General features: G+C 35.3%; 1 protein-coding gene across 2 annotated transcripts in view; it reads right to left on the bottom strand.

Annotated features, from left to right (window-relative positions):
• MANBA (mannosidase beta) overlaps positions 1 to 22215 on the bottom strand; it is a 113086-nt gene that overhangs the window by 16916 nt on the left and 73955 nt on the right. For both annotated transcript variants that reach the window (XM_055342538.1, XM_055342539.1), the window contains exons 11-13: positions 21523 to 21690; positions 11252 to 11470; positions 3593 to 3757 (exon numbers count right to left, since the gene is read on the bottom strand). In XM_055342538.1, the coding sequence (XP_055198513.1) occupies positions 3593 to 3757; positions 11252 to 11470; positions 21523 to 21690 (552 nt within the window). The remainder of the gene's footprint in view (positions 1 to 3592; positions 3758 to 11251; positions 11471 to 21522; positions 21691 to 22215) is intronic.

Raw genomic sequence — 22215 nt, 5'->3', positions numbered from 1 at the left:
AGCAGTTACTCTGTTCTTTAGAATAGTATGACAGACAATGAGAAAAAGAAGAGAAGGTAGAAGCAGGAACAGAAAAAAATGGACCAAAGAAAGGTTTTTCTTTCTAATGCACATGTCAAAGATGATTGTTCTAAAATCACAGTAGTAAGGGGGAAAAGAATGTTTTATTCTAGCATACCCTGTCTATATTTCAGTCAAGAAAATTCAACACTAAAAACAAAACAAAAAAATCATAATTCTGATTTTTTTTCCACCTCAGATCCCATCTGGTAAGTATATCAGAAAGTTCTAAGGTAGAACTAACACAAATCCAATTCCAAGCCAATGCCTATAAGACACCAGTGCTAAATTATCAGATGAAAGCCTTCCTTAACAAAAACCAGCAACAAATAATTCCACTTGTACACCCAGCTCCTGTGTACCACTAATGCTAATGAGTTCAGAAAGAACAATTATTTTTGTCAGTTCTCTGAATGTGTTTTTGAGGAAACAGAATAAAGTAACAGTAATAAAATGAACAGCTGGGAGAAGGACAGCCAGCATGAAAAACAACAACTGAAAAGGTTCCCGTGTGTGCAGACACGAATAAGGATCAGCCTATTTCATGTATCAAAACTGAGACACTTTTACAGAATATTGGTTATGAAAAGCTAATAATAATGAACTCAACACTTTAAAAGGGACAGATATCAACTTTATCTTTTAGCTTGTGTTCTCTGAGGTAAGTTCATAAATTACACCACACTGGCAAAACTTCCCTAACTGATAAGCTTATGGTTAAAACATTAAAATTTTTTTAATCAGTTTATCACCTTCTAAAAAAGAGTATTCTTTTGGCTTACAGTTTTCTGCTTCAGCTTCCATCCAGAATTTTAATGTTTTTATATAGGAGAAAACTGATGAGAGTAGGCATGAGTTTAGATAAAAATTGGCATATTTTTAGGTGCTAAGATGCAAAAATTAAAATGTGATCATGTTTAACAAAAACTTCTAATCTACTTCAGATCAACTCATATGATTGGGATTAGGCTCCTGCCTTCTCTCTCTGAACTTGAAATAAGTATGGAAAAAAACATCAGATAAATAAGAAGTGACTATAATATACTCTTTTTTTTTTTAAGATTTTATCTATTTATTCATGAGAGGCACATAGAGAGAGAGGCCGAGACACAGGCAGAAGGAGAAGCAGGCTCCCTGTGGGGAGCTCAATGGGGGACTTGATCCCAGGATTCCAGGATCATGCCCTGAGCCTAAGGAGGACACTCAACCACTGAGAGCCACCCAGGTGCCCCAACTTTAATATAGTCTTAGGTATGTATGTAGTTCACAGGTTCATAAAATAAAATTGGCAAATAAAAAGAGTAAATGGAAACATTAAGAAGAAAAGATTACCTAAAATTCAGTTTGATGGTTTCTTACAAAGTTAAACATAAATTTGTCATATAACTCAACAATTTCAGTAATGTATTTCAACTCAAAGGAAATGAAAATATGTGCACAAAGATTTGTATGCTTATATTCATAGCAGTGTTATTCATAATAGTCAAAAATCGGTAATAATCCAAATGTCTACCAACAGATGAATGGATATATAAAATATTGTATATCCATTACAACAGGGTACTATTTAGCAAGAAAGAGGAATGAAGTACTGGTACATGCTATAACATGGAAGAACTTCAAAAACGTTATGCTAGCTGAAAGAAGCCAGATGCAAAATATCACACATTGTATAAGTCTAGTTATATAAAATGTTGAGAAAAGTAAAATCTACACAGACAAAAAAGCAGATTAATGTTTGCCTGGGGCTGAAGGTGAGAAAGGGGAGTAACTGCAAATAGGAGCAAGGGATCTTTTGGGGATATAAGAAATGTTCTAAAATTGGGTTATGGTCATGGTTGCATGACTACATAAATATACTGAGTCCCTTATTCGTACATTTAAAATGAGTGACTTTTATGGTATGTCAATTATATCTCAATAGAGCTGTTTTAAAAATAATCCAATAAGGTGCATAAGGTAACATATAGAGATCTTAAGTGTATGCCTCAATGAATTTTATCATATGTGTAAACCCATGTAACCAGCACCCAGATCAAGGTATAAAGCTTTCTTTTAGCACTCCAGAGAGTTTCCTTATGCACTTTTCTAGCCATAATTCAGTATCCTCTCCACAAGAATGGTTGCCACTAATTTGCTCTCCATCATTTTGATTCATTTTGTCTATACTAAAACTTCAATGTTTCTTTTGCTCAACATGTTTGTGAGGTTCATCCAAGTGATGCTGATATCAGCAGTTCATTCTTTTGTATTGCTATGGAATATTCTATCACATAAATACACCATAGTTTAAAAATCCTTCTGTTAAAGAACATCTAGGCTCTTTCCAATTCGGAGCTATTATGAATAAAGCTGTTGTGAACATTATTTTAGATGTTTGTTGGCAGACATATGTACTCATTTTTCTTGGGTACATAGCTAGGAGTAGAAATGCTGATTCAAAGGAAGCGAATGTTTAGCTTGGATAGAAACTGTCATAAAATTTTCCAAAGTGGTTAAATGAATTTCTATTCCTACTAACAATGTCTAAAAGTTCCAGCTGTCGCACATCCTCACCAACAGTTGGCATTGTCAATCTATTTAATTTTAGCCATTGTGCTAAAATGACACTGTGTACCTTGTGTGTGGGAGTATCCTATCCTGATTTTCATTTGCATTCCCTTCATGGAGAATGAAATTGAACACATTTTCACATATTTACTGACCTCTGGATATCTTCTCTGGTTAAGTGACTGTTCAAGGGTTTTGTACATTTTTTAGTAGGTTATATCCTTTTATTACTTTACAGAAATTATTTATTCTGAATACAAATCTTTTATCAGATATATATGTTACAGATACTATTGCCCAACCTGTGGCTTGTCTTTTCTCTCTCTTAATGGTATCTTAATTTATAAAAGTCCATTATCTTAATGAAGTCCAATTTATCTTTTTTTTTCATAGTTAGTTTTTTTATGTCCTGTTTAAGATATCTTTGCCAAGGCCACAAAAATATGTTTACTTTCCACAGTTAATTCTTTGATCACTGATCAAATTAATTTTTGTGTATGGAGTCAAAGTTCATTTGATTTCTTATAATGATACCCATTTGATGCAGTACTGTCTATTGATAAAACTATCCTTTTCCACAGGATTGCAGTGACATCATGGCCGTCAATCAAGTGATTATATTATACGTGAGTCTGTTTCTGGACTCTATTGTGTTCCATTGTTCCATTTTATCTTTGGGGAAAGCTATTGTTTTAATTACTAACACTTTATAGTGATCTTGAGTTAGGGAACATTTTAATGCACAATTTGTTGTAGAACTTTGTGAGCTGTTTGTTCTTTGAAAAAGAGACAAGACAAATACCAAAAATTAACTGTTACAAGTATTACATGTCATCATTTATCTATTTTGAAGAAGATAAATTCCTCAATCACTGAAATAAAAACCTGAATATTTTTTCACCACATAAGGCTTTTACAAAATCTACATGATTCCTTATGTTAATTGCAGGAACCTGTTGAACTCCAGAATGAAAACGCTTACCTGAGTAAGATAAATGGTATCTTTGAATGTCTGTAATGGATCTGTGCTTTCCGGGAGTTTGAAATGAAATCCAATCTGAAGTAGCATTTCATCATTACCACCTGCGTGATGTTGTCGATGAAGTGAAAATTTGCTGTTGTAAGACCAGTCCTCCTTAGATGAAACCTTTCAAGTGAGGTACAAATAAGAGGTACAAATTGGGAAGATAGGAGTGAAACTATTTTTCCACACACTTCTAACAAACTCAAAAAGTGCTCTGCATACTGGAAAAGAGTTCAAGGTTTATTCTGCAACTCTAATTTCACTGATGGTAGATGTTTTTGCCATCATACTTGTTATTGGTGAAAGAGTAGCCCTGTGCAAAACTGAATCACAAAACTAGGATTTGGCACCTATACCTTCCCTTACTCAAGCCTAGAAAGTTACATTTTGGCATTCATATCAAAAGTCTTGTCCTATCAAAGCACTATTCCTATTTTTAGAACATTCATCGTGTTTATTTTTAAATGTCATTTTATCTATTCAAATGAATAAACTGTCAAAAATGAATAATGGACTGAAATCAGTATTCTGTTAAAACTGTCAATTCTTTGACAAGAATAAAATATGACTATTAAGACAGTAAACGCTTTAGCACTTGTTCATTTGTTTCTCAATTACTACTAAATATATTTGACATATACACATGTTTAATTTTGAAATAGTTGAAGACACAAACCAAACAATGATACTCTTTTCCCCTAATAATAAATCTTTTTTTTTAAAGCCAGGCACAATTTATACACTCAGTCATCTCTTTACGAAGTGATCATCGGATCAAACTAAGAAATAAAAACAAATACCATGTATATGTTAGCAGTATACCTTTTACAGAAAAATAAACAATGATTCTGGCTTCTAGGCCTATGATTTAATGTCCTGTTAGCATCTGAAAAAGATATAAGACAACTGCTGCCTACACCTGAAAACATCAGTTTAATTCAGATTACACAAAGACTTTGAAAAACAGTCTACCCCACTCTCAAAAATCCCTGGAAACTAAAAATATTAATCTTTGTTCATAAAATATGACTTCTAATTCCCTACAAACATGAAATAAGGGATCCCTGGGTGGCTCAGCAGTTTAGTGCCTGTCTTAGGCCCAGGGTGTGATCCTGGAAACACAGGATCAAGTACCACGTCAGGCTCCCTGCATGGAGCCTCCTTCTCCCTCTGCCTGTCTCTGCCTCTCTCTCTCTCTCTCTCTCTCTGGGTCTCTCATTAATAAATAAATAAAATCTTAAAAAAAAAAAAAAACCATGAAATGCCCAGACCCATCACTTCTAAAGGAAAAAGTTATCCTTTAGGAATTTATTTATACTAAAATATAAGTAGTGTACATTAGCCATGTTCAATGTGGAAGTTTTTCCAAATTATATATGTTTTCCAAAACTGTTACCACCAGAGAACACTAATTACTACAGTAACTTATTTAAAAGAGGTATTAGTATTTACAGTCATCTTGTACACATTTGAGATGTACACACCTTTACTTCTTTCAGTGCTTCCCTTCTTTCAATGCTTCTTCCTTTTTAAAGCCTGAAACACATCTTTAGGCTTCTCAGCCCTGATTGGTAATGATATGAATGTATCCCATAACTGGTAACCTGATCTTCTGTTATGTGGAAAGCTTTTTAATTTCTGATAGCCATGGTTTGAGAGTCTTATAATTTTCAGCTGTAACGATGTTATCAGAAGGAATTAGAAAGTGCCAGATAAGGCTCTAATTGTTTTAAGAATATTACTAACTTAATCCTCATGACAACTCTACAAGTTGGTATTATCATCACTCTATTTTAGATATGAGGCACAGAAAGGTTCAGTAATTTGTGCAAGAACTTAAGTTAGTTGGCACAGTCTAGCTCCAGCCTCTAGTTCTTTAAACCTAGATGCCTTTGAAGAAAATAAAACCTTCATACAGGGACACCTGGGTGGCTCAGCAGTTAAAGCATCTGCCTGCAGCTCAGGGAGTGATCCTGGAGTCCCAGGATCGAGTACCACATCAGGCTCCCTGCATGGAGCCTGCTTCTCCCTCTGCCTCTCTCTCTGTCTCTCTGTGTCTCTCATGAATAAATAAATAAAATCTTAAAAAAAAAAAAAAACTCATACAAATCCTCCTAGAATGGACTTTATTGACAATAATAACAGCTTACATTTTAAGGCTTTGTCGCTATGTGTCAAGAACTGCACTAAGTGCTTCATGTGTAAATTAACTTAATCTTTACACATGATCGCATGCACACATGCATATCTGCATATAGACACACACACATTCTTTCTCCCTTCTCTCTTCCTCTCTTTTCTCTCTCTCTCTCCCTTCCCACCCTAAAGGTATTTTACTTCTACTAAACCCAATTTATAGATAAGGACACTAAAATTAAAAAAAAATTAATTGTTCCAAGGCAATATAGCTAGTATATGACAGTTCTAGTATTCAAATCTAGATCTGTTTATTCCAGAGCCCAAGCTTTTAATCATTGTGCAATACTGATAATGGACTATTGAAAATATTATTATTTTTACAAAGAAATAATATATACCAAACTAGTAAGGGACATTTTAATATTTTTGTTAAATACATGAAAAAAACCTCTAACTAAACACTCAAGTTTTATGTAAAGTTATTCTTTTGGCTTCTTTTATTTTCCCAATTACCTAAGTCAAATCCTCAGCTAAGCAATGTAGCTCAAAAAAGAGGTAATCGTTAAATCAAGAGTTCATAATAAACAGAATTTACAGAACTTATTTCACCTTTCCTATTTTAATAGTGTTTAGTATCTTTGAACATCATCAGGCATTTCCCAAAAACTGCATTATTGTCAGAAGGTAAACAGAAAGGCTAATAGATTTAAGAAAAAGATTTAGCAATTTATAGCACTCACTCTCCTGAAATGTATGAAAAAAATAGTTCAGCTCTGGTGTGAGATAACATTTGAATACAGATATGCTACTTGCTACCTGGGAATAATGACAGAACTCTCACTCTAGTACCTTGATTTCCTCCTGGGCCTCAGTTAAGGGGGTGGGGGTGGGGGTGGAGATTATTATTATGTGGAACAATGGGTCTCTGGTAAAGAGTGTCTGCTCAGTAAATGATTTTGCTTCTTTCAGTCCTTCTTTCCCATTCTAATGCTTATTCCTACCTGGGTCAGGATGCTCAACTTCATCCTCCTTCATTTTGAAACAATAGTATTCCTAAAAAATCCACCCCATAATATGGGAGTAATGAAAAAAAAACAAGGGGTAGAGCTAAGGTTATGACATTATTTTTTAAAGTTAAAAATACAACATAAATAACTTCATTGTGTGGAAGCAAATATAGTTTGGTTCAAGTGGTAAAATTGAGGAAGATTTTGAAACTGTCTTAAAATATTTTGTGGTTACATGAGTAATAAGGGAAACAAAAACTACAGGTATTTGATTATTTTTTATAACTTTTTAAAAGCCTATTTATTTTGAGAGAGAGAGTGCACGTGTGCATGCGTATGAGTTGGGGGATTGGGAGGGGGAGAAAAGAGAAAGACTCAAGCAGACTCTGTGCTGAGTGCAAAGCCCAGTGTGGGGCTTGATCCATGACCCTGAGACTATGACCTGAACTGAAATCAAGAGCTGGATACTTAACTGAGTGAGCCACTCAGGCACCCCCAGGTACCTTGATCATTACAATAGATGAAGAAAGAAAGCATTTGACAAAATTCAATTTCCTTTTATGATACAACCACTCAGCCAGCTTCTAGGAATAAAAGGGAACTTCTCAACCTGATAAAAGGCATTTATGAAAAACCTATGGTTAACTTCTTACTAAACAGGAAAAGGCTAAAAGCTTCCTCCCTAAGAAAAGCAACGAGACGAAAATGTCTGTTCTCACCATTTCTATCCTCCATTGTGCTGGAGGTTCTGGCCAGGGCAATTAGCCAAGAAAAGTTAATAAAAGGCATCCATATTGAAAGAACTAAGAAGTAGAACTAATTCCATCTGCAGATGACATGCTCTTAAATATAGAAAACCATAAGGGATTCACAAAAACTATTTTTTTAAAGATTTTGTTTATTCATGAGAGACACACACACACACACACAGAGAGAGAGAGAGAGAGAGAGAGAGAGAGAGAGGCAGAAACACAGGGAGAGGGAGAAGCAGGCTCCATGCAGGGAGCCCGACGTGGGACTTGATCTGGGTCTCCAGAATCACGCCCTGGGCCAAAGGCGGCACTAAACCACAGAGCCATCTGGGCTGCCCCACAAAAACTATTAAAGTTAATAAATAAGTTCTGCAAGGCTGCAGAATATACGTTCACTCTACAAAAATCAACTGTCTCTTTACATACAAGTAATGAAAAATGTGAAAATAAGTAAAAAAAATTCCATTTACAAAAAGAATAAACTGCTTAGGAATAAATTTAAAGTATAAACTTTGTATACTGAAACTACAAAATATTGAAAGAAGACATCAAATTTTCATGGATCAGAAGACTTCATATTGTTAAGATGGCAATACTTTGCAAACTGATTCAACACAATCCCTATCAAAATTCCAGTGTACTCTTTTGCAGAAACTGGCAAGGTGATTCTAAAACTGATACATAAATGGAAGGCACCCAGAACAGTCAAAATAACCTTGAAAAGAAGAACAAAGTTGGTGGAGTCACACTTCCTGCTTTCGAAACTTACTACAAAGCTATAAGTAAAGAGGACAGTTTATACTGGCATAAAATAGATAGGCAGATCAATGGAAACAAATTGAGAATCCAAAAATAAACCTTAACATTTATCATTAATTTATTTTTACAGAGGGGTCAAGAGAACCAATGGGGGGAGAGAATAATGTTTTCAATAAATGATGTTTGGGTAATTAGATATCCACATGCAAAAAAAAAAAAAAAAAAACGAACCTGAACACCTCACACTATGTAGAATAATTAACTCAAAATAGATCACAGATCTAAATGTAAGAGCTAAAACTGGACGACAACATAGCATAGGAGTAAAGTTTTGTGATCTTAGGTTAGAAAATGGTTTCTTAGATGCAATAATAAAAGCACAAGAGATAAAAGAGAAGATTGATAAGGACTTCATCAAAATTTAAAACTTTTGTGCTTTAAATGATATTACCAATTAAGTAAAAAGAAAACCTACAAATTAGGAGAAAATATTTGCAAATCATATATCTGATAAAAAGTATATCCAGAATACATACATACATACATACATACTCACATACATATAATTCTTCTAAAAACTTTTTATTTAAATTCAGTTTACTTAACATATAGTATATTACTAGTTTCAAGGATAGAATTTAGGATTCATCAGTTGCATATGTATAGAGCCACTGCTCATTGCATCAAGTGCCCTCCTTAATGTCCATCACCCAGTTACCCCATCTCCCCCCACCCACCTCCTCTCCAGCAACCCTCAGTTTGTTCCGTATAGTTAAGAGTCCCTAATGGTTTGCTTCCCTCTCTGTTTTTCTTCATTTGTTTTTACTTCCCTCCCCCTATGTTCATCTGTTTTGTTTCTTAAACTTCATGAGTGAAATCATATGGTATTTGTCTTTCTCTGACTTATTTCATGTAGCATAATACAGTCTAGTTCTATCCACATCACTGCAAATGGCAAGATTTCATCCTTTTTGATGGCTGAGTTATGTTCCAGTGTATGTGTGTAGATAGAAAGATATAGGTATAGATACAGATATAGATATAGATACCACATCTGTCAATGGACATCTAGGCTCTTTCCATATTTTGGCTATTGTGGACATTGCTGCTATAAACACTGGCACATTTAACAACAAAAAGATAAGCCAATTAAAAAATAGGCAAAGGGTTTGATGGAAATTTCTCTAAAGAAAATATACAAATGGCCAACAAGCACATGAAAAGAGGCTCAACATCATTAGCCATAAAGGAAATGCAAATTTCCAGGGAAATGATAAAAAAAAAGAGAGAGAAAATAAATGTTGATAAAGATGTAGAGAAATTAGAACCCTCATACATTTCCTGGTGGGAATGTAAAATGGTGCAGTCATTACAAACTATGGGAAACAGTTTGGCAGTCCCTTGGAATGTTAAACATACAGTCACCATTTGACCCAGTAATTCCACTACTAAGTGTATACTTAATAGAAGTGAAAACATGCTCACACAAAAAAAATGTATATATAAATGTTCACAGCAGTATTGTTCAAAATAGCCAAAAAGTGGGAATAATACAATGTACATCAACTGATGAATGGATAAACAAAATGTGGTACATCCATACAATGGAATATTATTCAGCAATAAAAAAGAATGACAAATACATGATTTGAGATGGATGAACCTTGAAAACTTTATGCTCAGTTAAAGAAGCCAACCTAAAAAGATCACATATTTTATGATTCCAATATATCATATGGAAATGTGCAGAACAAATATATAGACACACAAAGCAGATTAGGGGTGCCTAGAGCTGGGGTGGGAAGGACTGAGAGAATAGGGAGTAATCTGGGTATAGAGTTTCTTTGGGATAATGAAATGCTCTAAAATTAGGTCATGATGATGGCTGCACAGCTCTGTGAATATACTGAAAACCATTTAAGTGTACATTTTAAATGGGTGCATTGTATGGTCAGTGAATTATATCTCAATGAAGCTGCTTTAAGAACACATACAACTCTGAAATTGAATTCATCTATGAAACTGAATCTGTAGGAACAAGGAAAGTGAAATGCCATAGTGAAAATCAAATAAACCAATATGAAAAAAAAAGAGAGAGAGAGAAGAAAGGGGAGGAGGAAACAGAAGAGGAAGGAGAGGAGACAAAAGAAATAATATGACCTGATAGCACTAGACAAAAGTTTATGTATCACATTCATTTCTCTTACTGTGGCAAACCATCCAGTTCTGAATATCTGTAAATGATAAAATAGTTGTTTCAATATATAGAAAGGAGAAGTGAGAGTTACTTTCATGCATGATAAGAAGTCAGGCTTAAGCAACCACTGGTTCCTGTTTAATTTTTAAATGTTAAGTGAAAGAACATTATTAAAAGCAATATCGAAAAGGTATAATCCCCAAAATGATGACTACAAAAATTTAGTTCCCCAAACTTTATTTTTTTTAAGATAGATTTTATTTATTTATTCATGAGAGATACAGAGACAGAGGCAGAGACACAGGCAGAGGGACCTCACAGGGAGCCCTATGCGGGACCCAATCTCAGGACCTGGGGACCATGACCTGAACCAAAGAAGACACACGCTCAACTACTGAGCCACCCAGGTCCTCTGGTCCTAAAACTTTAAAGAAAAAAAAAAGTTCTCTTCTATGGTTTTCCTAAACTTTCATTTAAATAAGAAGTACATTTCTTTAAAAAAAAAAAAAAGATTTTATTTATTTGAGAGAGAGAGTACAGTGGGGCGGGGAGAAGCAGACTCTGCTGAGCAGGGAGCCCAATGCGAGGCTTGATCCCAGGATCCCAGGATCATGACCTGAGCTGAAGGCAGATGCTTAACCGACTGGGCCACCCAGGTGCCCCAAGAAGTACATTTCATTTTACTTTCTGAAATACTGTTGAGAAAGTGAAATATGCCCACTGCTTACCATTTTGAATGATTGCGAAATCAAAAGTGGCTTACCTTTTCTAATGTACTGAAGGAAGGCCAGGACTGATATCCATATTCAGATACAAATCGAGCTTTGGGGAAAACTTTCCAATTCCAACAATCATTGATATAGTCATAAAAATGTACATCACCAAAATTACTGTCATATGGGTTGACAGAGAGCCAGCCTTCTTTAATAGACTCGGCCCCGTTTGTAGGGCTGGATATGATAAAAGGACGAGTGCTGTCTTCCTGAAATCAAGAATAAAGTGATTTAAAAGATATTTTCACCAGTAAAGTACAAATCATTTACTTTTTTATTAAATTTTTCTTTTATTTTATACTAAGATTTTATTTATTTATTCATGAGAGACACACAGAGAGAGGCCGAGACACAGGCAGAGAGAGAAGCAGGCTCCATGCAGGGAGCCCGACGTGGGACTCGATCCCAGGTCTCCAGAATCACACCCTGGGCTGAAGGCAGCGCTAAGCCGCTGAGCCACTGGGACTGCCCAAGTTTTTCTTTTCATTCCAATATAGTTAACATATAGTGTTAAATTAGTTTCAGGTGTACAATATAGTGATTCAACATTTCCATACATTACACACTGCTCATCATGACAAGTATCCTTCTTAATCTCCATCACTATTTCACCCATCCCCTCACTCACCCCTCTCTGGTAATCATCAGTTTGTCCTCTATAGTTAAGAATCTATTTCTTGGCTTTTCTCTTTTTTTCCTTTGCTCATTTTTTGTTTCTTAAATTCCACATATGAGTGAAATCATATGGTATCTGTCTTTCTCTGACTTATTTCACTTAGCATTATATTCTCAAGCGTCATCCTGTTGTTGCAAATGGCAAGATTTCATTCTTTTTATGGCTGAGTAATATTCCATTATATACACAATATATACAGTATACACACACACACACACACACACCCCACAATCATCTTTACCCATCACCTATCACTGGATATTTAGGCTGCTTCTATAATTTGGCTATTGTAAATAATGCTGCTATAAACACAAGGGTGCATGTATTCCTTTGAATTAGTGCTTTTGTATTTTTGGGTAGATACCCAGTAGTGTGATCACTGGGTAGCAGGGTAGTTCTATTTTTAACTCTCTGAGGAACATCCATACTGTTTTCCATAGCAGCTGCACAAATTTATATTCCTACCAACAGTTCCAAGGGTTCCCTTTTCTCCACATCTTCACCAATACTTGTTATTTTTTGTCTTTTTTGTTTTAGCCAATCTGACAGGTGTATATCTGACAGGGTGATATGTCATTGTGATTTAGATTTGCATATCCCTAATGATGCCTGATGTTAAGCATCTTTTCATGTGTCTGTTGGCAATCTGTATGGCTTCTTTGGAGAAATGTCTGTTCATGTCAAATCATTTACCTTTTTTTTATTTCCTTAAAGATTTTATTTATTTATTCATGAGAGACAGAGAGAGAGAGAGAGGCAGAGACACAGGCAGAGGGAGAAGCAGGCTCCATCCAGGGAGCCCAATGTGGGACTTGATCCCGGGACGCTCAGGATCATGCCCTGAGCCAAAGGCAGATGCTCAATCGCTGAGCCACTCAGACATCCCAGATCATTTACTTTTTAAAAAAAAAAACCCTTTCAACATCTAGAAATGCCAAGTGGCTGACAGAAAAATAATAGAACCATTAACCTTCTACATTCAACAACCACCAGCACCTGCTATTTTGCCAATCCTTTATATCATTTTGTAATTAACATTTAGCTTATTCCTCAGTACCTGTTCCTAATCTTTTTTAATCACATCGTGCCTCTATATTACCTTCTACCAATATGGGTAGTGTACAGTCTACTGCAGGATTTCTCAGGCTTGGCACTATTGACATTTTGAGCTTGATAAATTTTGTGTGTTGGTGACTAGGGAAAGAAGGCAGGAGGGGAGGGGGTGTTTAGCAGCATCCCTGGCCTATATCTGCTAGATGCCTGTAGTACCCCCATATACACCAAAAAACATCTACAGACATTGCCAAATGTGCCCCTGTCCCTTGGGAGACCGAATTGCCTCCATGTAAGAAATACAGGTCTAGTGCTTAAGAATAAGAGGCTAAGTCTCAGGATACAAAATTAGTACTCAGAAATCAGTAGTATTTCTATACACTAATAACAAAACAGCAGAAAGAGAAATTTTATTTTATTTTTTAAGATTTTATTTATTCACTTGAGACATAGAGAGGGAGAGATAGTGAGAGAGGGAACAAGCAGGGTTGGAGAGGGAGAAGCAGGCTTTCCGCTGAGCAGGGAGCATGATGTGGGGCTCGATCCCAGGACCCTGAGATCATGATTCAAGCCGAAGGGAGGAGTCAAACCAACTGAGCCACCCAGGCACCCCCAGAAAGAGAAATTTTAAAACACCACCATTTACAATGGCACCCAAAAAAGTAAAATACCGAGGTATAAACTTAAGAGGTGAAAGACCTCTACTCTGAAAACTATAAAACAGTGATGAAAGAAATTGAACATGACCTAAACAAATGGAAAGACAGTCCATGCTTGTGGATTGGAAGAATAAATATTGTAGAAATGTCCATACTACTCAAAGTAACCTGTAGATTCAACGCAAACCCTATCAAATTACCAATAGCAGGTTTTACAAAACTAGAACAAATAATATTGAAATTTGTATGGAACCACAAAAGACACCAAATAGCCAAAGCAATCTTGAAAAAGAAAAGAAAAGCTTAAAGATGTCAAAATTCTAGATTTCAAGATATCCTACAAAGTTGTAGTAATCAAAATAGTATAGTGCTGGCATGAAAATAGATACATAGATCAGTGGAATAGAATAGAGAGGGCAGCCTGGGTGGCTTAGAGGTTTAGTGCTGGCTTTGGCCTGGGGCATGGTCCTGGAGACCAGGGATTGAGTCCCACATCAGGCTCCCTGCATGGAGCCTGCTTCTCCCTCTGCCTGTGTCTCTACCTCTCTCTCCCTCTCTCTCTCTCTCTCTGCTTTTCATGAATAAATAAATAAAATATTTGAGAAAAAAAATAGAGAGCCCAGAAATAAACCACTGATTATACGGTTAGCTAATCCACAACAGAGGAGGCAAGAATATACAATGGGGAAAAGTCTCCTTAATAAGTGGTGCTGGGAAAACTAGACAGATACATGCAAAAGAATGAAACTGTATCACCTTTTAATATCATAAACAAAAATAAACTCAAAATAAAAACCTAAATGTGAGACCTGAAATCATAAAAATCCTGAAAACTATAAAAAAATTCCAGCAGTAATTTCTCTCACTTCAGCCACAGGAATATTTTTCTCAACATGTCTCTTCACACAAGAAAAACAAAAGCAACAATAAACTATTTGGATAGCATCAAAATAAAAAGCTTTTGCAAAGCAAAGGAAACCATCAACACACACACACACACACACACACACACACAAAATATATAAAGAACACATTCAACTCAACACCAAAAAACAATCCAATTTAAAAATGGACAGAGGACTTGAATAGACATTTTTTTCAAAAAAAAAGACATAAAGATAGCCAATGGACACATAAGAACTCAACATCACTCATCATCAGAGAAATGCAACTCAAAACTAAAATAAAATACCATTTTATACCTATCAGAATGGCTAAAATAAAAAAGACAAGAAACAACAAGTGTTGGTGAGGATATGGGAAAAAGAGAACTCTTGTGCACTGCTGGTAGGAATGTAAATTGGTGCAGCTACAGTAGAAAACAGTATGGAAGTGCTTTGAAAAATTAAAAATAGAAATATCATTTAATCCAATAATTCTACTACTGGGTATTACCCAATGAAAATGAATACACTAATTCAAAAAAATATACATGCACTTCTGTTTATTGCAATGTTATCTACAACAACCAATATACTGAAGCAATCTAAGTGTCCATCAAGAGAAAAATGGATAAGGAATATATGGTTGATATATATATAAATAAGCGAAATAAGTCAGGCTGAGAAACACAAATACTATATGATTTTACTCACATGTGGAATCTAAAGCAAAAACAAAAATGAATAAACAAATACAAAAAAGAATCAGACCTATAAATACACAGAGTAAACTGATGGTTGACGGAGGGCAATGGAACAGCAGTTGGGCAAAATGGGTGAAAGGGAGTGGGAGACACAGGGTCCCAGTTACAGAATGACTAGATCATGGTAATAAAAGGCACAGCAGGAGAAAAAAAGAAAATAATAGAGGCTGTTAAGTCAGAACAACTTGAGTTTAAAACTCAAATCAGAATCTCATAATTCTTGGACAGATCTAAAACTCAATAGTCTCATCCGTAAAATGGAAAAAGTAACAGTGCCTCTTTCATAGGACTAGAGTAAATGGTAAAGAACTCATGTATAGAAGACATGGCTATATGTCCACCAAATTCATGGTCCCATTTCCATAATATAGAGCTGTTCTAAGGAAGTGGCTTTCTAATGTCTTTGCATCACTAAGGGGCCATGTGCCTCATTCTCATCCTCCTGGAATCATGAGCTCTTAACCACTGAGCTGTGAAATGAAAATCCTCAAATATTAAAATCCATTTCTTAAATCCATCAGATATGAATAATGTAATACCAACATTATGAGTAAAAAGATTATAAAATAAATGTTTTATAAATATTAATTAAAGCTTATATCATCACACTTTGTGTACAGAAAAAATTCTTCATGACACATGACTAAGTATATCAGATAAGCTAAAAATCTGAACCTTGGTTTTTCATGAATTCTCACTGAAGTTTCTTCACATAAATGAATAGCGCCATGAACCAAACATATTTGGGTGACAAAATCACATACTATTCTCTTAAATGTATTGCTTTTCAAAGTACTTCAGCTATTTTAAATATATTTAAAATACCTAATCACAGATAAAAATCAGAAGGACAGATTATTAAATCACATTCTAAACATTAAAGTTTTTAAAAGTAAAAAAAAAAATAAAAATAAAGTTTTTAAAAGTTATATCATTTGAAGGCATTACTGCAAAAACAAAATAAAAGCTGCTTCCTTTCCTTGCAAAAAAAAAAAGCTAATTTATATTACAGAATGTGCATGGATATAGAATATGTAAGTACAATATGCCTATTAAAAATAAGTGATGGGCAGCCCGGGTGGCTCAGCAGTTTAGCACTGCCTTCAGCCCAGAGTGTGATCCTGGGGACCTGGGATCGAGTCCCACGTTGGGTTCCCTGCATGGAGCCTGCTTCTCCCTCTGCCTGTGTCTCTGCCTCTCTCTCTCTCTCTCTCTCTCTCTCTCTCTTTCTCTCTGTGTCTCTCATAAATAAATAAATAAAATCTTAAAAAAAATAAAATAAATAAAAAGAAGTGATGAAAGTGAACCACCATACCATAAAGGAAGGGCTCTAAGGTAGAGTTGGGAAAAGCTCTTTGCTCTCTCTTTCCCCTTATTTCACATAGCAACATAATCATATATGATATACATCAAGTTCTGCTTTAGCATTTATAATTACAGAATTTTACATGACACATTGGACCAGATGGACTTAACAGATATATACAGTATATCACCCAAAAGCAACAGAATACACATTGTTCTGAGGTGCACATGGAATGTTCTCCCAGATAGATCATCTGCTAGGCCACAAAAAAAGTCTTAACAAATTTAAGAAGACTGAAATCATATTCAAGCATATTTTTTGGACCCCACAGGTATGAAACTAGAAATAAATTTTAAGAATACTGGAAAACTCACAAATACATGAAGATTAAGGAATATGCTATTGAACAATCATGGATCAACAAAGAAATCAAAAGAGTAATTGAAAAATACTTTGAGACGAATGAAAATGGAAATATAGGGCAGCCCCGGTGGCTCAGCGGTTTAGCACCGCCTTCAGCCTGGGGTATGATCCTGGAGACCCGGGATCAAATACCAATACCGCGTCGGGCTCCCTGCAGGGAGCCCGCCTCTCCCTCTGCCTCTCCCGCTGCCTCTCCCGCTGCCTCTCCCGCTGCCTGTGTCTCTGCCTCTCTCTCTGTGTCTCTCATGAATAAATAAATGAAAAATCTTTTTAAAAATTTTAAAAAATGGAAACATACCAAAACTTACGAGATGCAGCAAAAGCAGTTTAAAAGGAAAAATCATAGAGATAAATGACTACTTCAAGAAATAAGAAAAATGTCATTTAAAGAAACTAACTTTACACCTTAATAAACTAGAAAAAGAAGAACATGGGCCTAAGTTCTAAGTTACTAGAAGGAAGGAAATAACAAAGATCAGATCAGAAATAGATGAAATAGAGACTAAAAGACAATATAATGAAATCAAGCAGGTTCTTTAAAAAAGATAAACAAAACTGACAAACCTTAAACTAGATTTGCCAAGAAAAAAAAAGGAGTCAAACAAAATCAGAAATGAAAAAGATGTTACAACTGATACCTCACAAATATAAAGAATTGTAAGAGACTACTATGAATAACTACACCAACAAACTGGACAATCTAGAAGAAATGGATAAATTCCTAAAAACATACAACCTTCCAATACTGAATCATGAATAAATAGAAAACATGAACAGACCAATTAAACTAGTAAGAAGACTGAATCAACAATCAAAAATCTCCCAACAAACAAAAGTCCAGGACCAGACATCTTCACTGATGAATTCTACCAAACATTCAAAGAAGAATTAATACCAATCCTTCTCAAACTCTTCCAGAAAACAGAAGAGGAGGGATAACTTACAAATTAATTTTACAAGACAAACATTATTCTGATACCAAAACCAAATAGAGTCACCACAAGAAAATTCCAGGTCAATATCCTTGATGAACAAAGATGCAAAAATTCTCAACAAAATATTAACAAACCAAACTCGTATAATTAAAAAAATCTTATACCATGATCAAGTGGAATTTATTCCAGGGATGTAAGAATAGTTCAGCACCTACAAATCAATCAACATGATATACCACATTAATAAAATGAAGGATAAAAATCATATGATCATGTCAATCAATCATGTCAAACAATCTTATTTACAACTGCATCAAAAAGAATAAAATATTGAGGAATAAGTTTAACCAAGGAAGTGAAAGACTGAAATTATTATTGAAAACTGTAAGACAGGGAAGCCCGGGTAGTTCAGCGGTTTAGTGCTGCCTTCAGCCCAGGGTGTGATCCTGGAGACCTGGGATCGAGTTCCACGTTGGGCTCCCTGCATGGAACCTGCTTCTCCCTCTGCCTGTGTCTCTGCCTCTCTCTCTGTATCTCTCATGAATAAATAAAATATTTTAAAAAAAGAAAGAAAGAAAACTATAAGACACTGAAAATTGTAAGACATTGATACAAGACACTGAAGAAGACATAAATAAATGAAAAGATATTTTGTGTTCATCCATTGGAAGAATTAATATTGCTAAAATGTCCATACTATCCAAAGCAATCTACAGATTCAATGCAATCCCTATCAAAACTGCAATACATTTTTCATAAAATAGAATGAATAATCCAAAAACCTCTATGGAACTACAAAAGACCCTGAATAGTCAAAGCAATCTTGAGAAAGAAGAACTAAGATGGAGACCTGCTTTCTGACTTCCAAATATATAACAAAACAAAAGTAATTAAAACATTATGGTACTGGCATAAAAACAGACACATGGATCAATGGAATAGAATAGAGAACCCAGAAACATTAATTGACTGTACACATATATGAATTTATATGTGTACAATTAATTTATGACAATGGAGACAAGAATATACAATGGGGAAAAGACAATCTCTTCAGGAAATGGTGTTAGAAAAAAACAGACAGGGGATCCCTGGGTGGCTCAGCGGTTTATGCCTGCCTTCCACCCAGGGCATGATCCTGGAGTCCCGGGATCAAGTCCCACGTTGGGCTCCCTGCATGGAGCCTGCTTCTCCTTCTGCCTGTGTCTCTGCCTCTCTCTCTCTCTCTCTCTCTTTCTCTCTCATGAATAAATAAAATCTTAAAAAAAAACAGTCACCTGCAAGAGGATGAAACTGAACAACTATCTTCAACCATGCACAAAAGTTAATGTAAAATGTATTAAAGACTCGAATGTAAGATCTGAAATTATAAAACTTCTTTTTTTAAAAATTTACTTATGATAGTCACAGAGAGAGAGAGAGGCAGAGACACAGGCAGAGGGAGAAGCAGGCTCCATGCACCGGGAGCCTGACGTGGGATTCGATCCCGGGTCTCCGGGATTGCGCCCTGGGCCAAAGGCAGGCGCCAAACCACTGCGCCACCCAGGGATCCCTGAAATTATAAAACTTCTAATAGAAGACATAGGTGGTAAGCTCCTTGACATTGGTCTTGGCTTGAGTTTTTGGATTTGACACCAAAAGCAAAGGCAACAAAAATAAATAAGTGGGACTACATCAAACTAAAGTTTCTGCACAGCAAAGAAAACCATGAACAAAATGAAAAGGCAACATACTGAATGGGAGGAAATATTTGCAAATCATATACATGCTAAGGGGTTAATATCCAAAATATATAAAGAAGTTGTACAACTCAACAGCAAAAAACCAAATAATCGAATTAAGAAATAAGCCAAAGATCTAAAAAGATATTTTTCTAAAGAAGACATACAGATAGCCAATAAGTACATGAAAAGTTGCTCAACTAATTATCAGGGGATTGTAAATCAAAACCACAATAAGGTATCACCTGACACCTGTTAGGATGGCTATTTTCAAAAGATATGAAGAGATAACCAATGTTGGCAAGCATGTGGAAAAAAGTGAACCCTTGGGCATTGTTGTTGGGAATGTAAATTGTTATAGTTATTAAGGAAAACAATATGAAAGTTACCTAAAAAATTAAATGTAGAACTACCATATGATCAGCAATCCAACTTATGAAGATTTATCTGACAAAATAAAAACAGTAACTCAAAGAGATATGTGCACCCACATGTTCACAGCAGCATTATATAACCAAGATACTGTAATAATCAAAATGTTCATTGACGAATGGATTAAAAAATGTGGCATATATATGTATACACATATATAAAACAGAATATGACTCAGTCATAAAAAAGAATGAAATCTTGGACCACCTGAGTGGTTAAGTCAGTTGAGTGTCCAACTCTTGATTTCAGCTCAGGTCATGATCTCAGAGCCATGGGATCAAACCCTGCATTGGGCTCTGTGTTGGGCATGGAGCCTGCTTGGGATTCCCTCTCTCCCTCTCCCCTCCCCACTTACACTGTCTCTTTCTCTTTGTCAAAAAAAAAAAAAAAAAGGAATGAAATCTTGCCATTTACCACATGGATGGCCTTTGAGGGCATTATGCTAAGTGCAATTAGTCAGACAGAGAAAAGCAAATACTACATGATCTCACTTATACGTGGAATCTAAAAACAAGAACAAACTCATGAAAACAGAGAAAAGACTGGTGGTTGCTAGAGGTGTGAGGTAGGAGGTGGGTAAAATGGGTGAAGGTAGTCAAGAGGAAGAAGAAGAAGAAGAAGAAGAAGAAGAAGAAGAAGAAGAAGAAGAAGAAGAAGAAGAAGAAGGAGGAGGAGGAGGAGGAGGAGGAGGAGGAGGAGGAGGAGAAGTAGAAGAATAATAATAAGAAAGAGTCTCTATGTCTCTTAGGAAGGAAAGAAGGAAGGAAGGAAAGAAAGAAAACAGAAAGGAAGAAAGATGCCTCTTCTCTCTTTCTGAGCCTCATCTACTCTACTTAATATTTTTAAACAATTTTGGCTCTTCTAGGCTTTTGAGTTTTCAATTCTTACCAAAGACTGAGTTCATTTGTGAATATAAATTTTTAAGTTCTAACTAAAGTATTAGCAAATCAAACCTAGCACAGAATAAAAGAACAAAGCATTATAGGTAATAGAGCTTATACTAGAAATAGTTTGTGATTAGAAAATTAACTCACAGAATGCACTATATTAATACTGAGGAACAAAAAGAAAGAAAAAAGGAAGTGGCATATCAATAAGTCATCTAAAGTAGAAATTCTCAACCTCTGAGGTTCCATGGATGGGCTCTAGAAAGAGTCCATGATAATCTGCAGTTATAAACACAATGTTGGTGTGTATGTAGTGAGTTCCACAGAGAAGTTAATTCTCAAAGAAGTCCAGAACACATAAATCCGTTCACATGCTGCAGCAATAAAGTGGACTGTACTGTATTAAAGTGATATTGTTGAAGGTTGCCCTAAAAAGGGCACAAAAATATATTCTACCAATATTCAAACCGATCCATTTTCAAAACAGGTTCTTAAATTCTGTTGCATGAAAAATCATTACTTACTGCCAAGACAATCTTTCGAATATTTTTCACATACAGTACCACATAGTCATTGATGTAGGTATGAAGTTCACTGGCACGTATATTATACCAATTCATCATCAGGGCCGCTTCATTTTCATTATTTCCACCCCATACGATGATGGAGGGGTGATATTTCAGTCTCCTGATCTAAAATTTCAGAAAACAAAACAATTTTCAAATGATCAACAAGAAAAAAAGCCTCAGAGCTATAATTAATAAAATGATAGCCATTTCATTTCTGTACATACATTCTTATGTACCAGAAAACTCATTAGAAAAGGGTTGTAACATTACCTGTGGGAATACATTTTAAGAAATCTGATTTTTTTTTACCTAGACTTTATAAACACCAATAAGATAGGTTCCTCTTCTCTACTGTATAAAACCTAAAGAAAACATAATCCCTTTTATTAAAAAAGAAAAATAAATCAACCTCATCATTTTCTGACTTGCCACAAAAATGTTCTAAGAAATTAGAACAAAAAGCAGGAGACATTACATTACAGAGGAGTTTCTCAAGAACAAGTTGGGGTTTTGTGTGAAGAAACAAATAACATAGAACAACCACTTCTGCTGAAAGAGGGATTGAGGTTGTCATGGCCCCTCTGAGATCAGAAAACCACACAGACAACTAAAGAGGGTTTTACAAAGCAAGTGAATCCCAGAGATACT

This window comes from Nyctereutes procyonoides, unplaced genomic scaffold (genome assembly GCF_905146905.1).
Source record: "Nyctereutes procyonoides isolate TBG_1078 unplaced genomic scaffold, NYPRO_anot_genome, whole genome shotgun sequence".
Lineage (NCBI taxonomy): Eukaryota > Metazoa > Chordata > Mammalia > Carnivora > Canidae > Nyctereutes > Nyctereutes procyonoides.
Note: the sequence above shows the minus strand (reverse complement) of the source record. Positions and strands in the feature narration are given on the sequence as shown.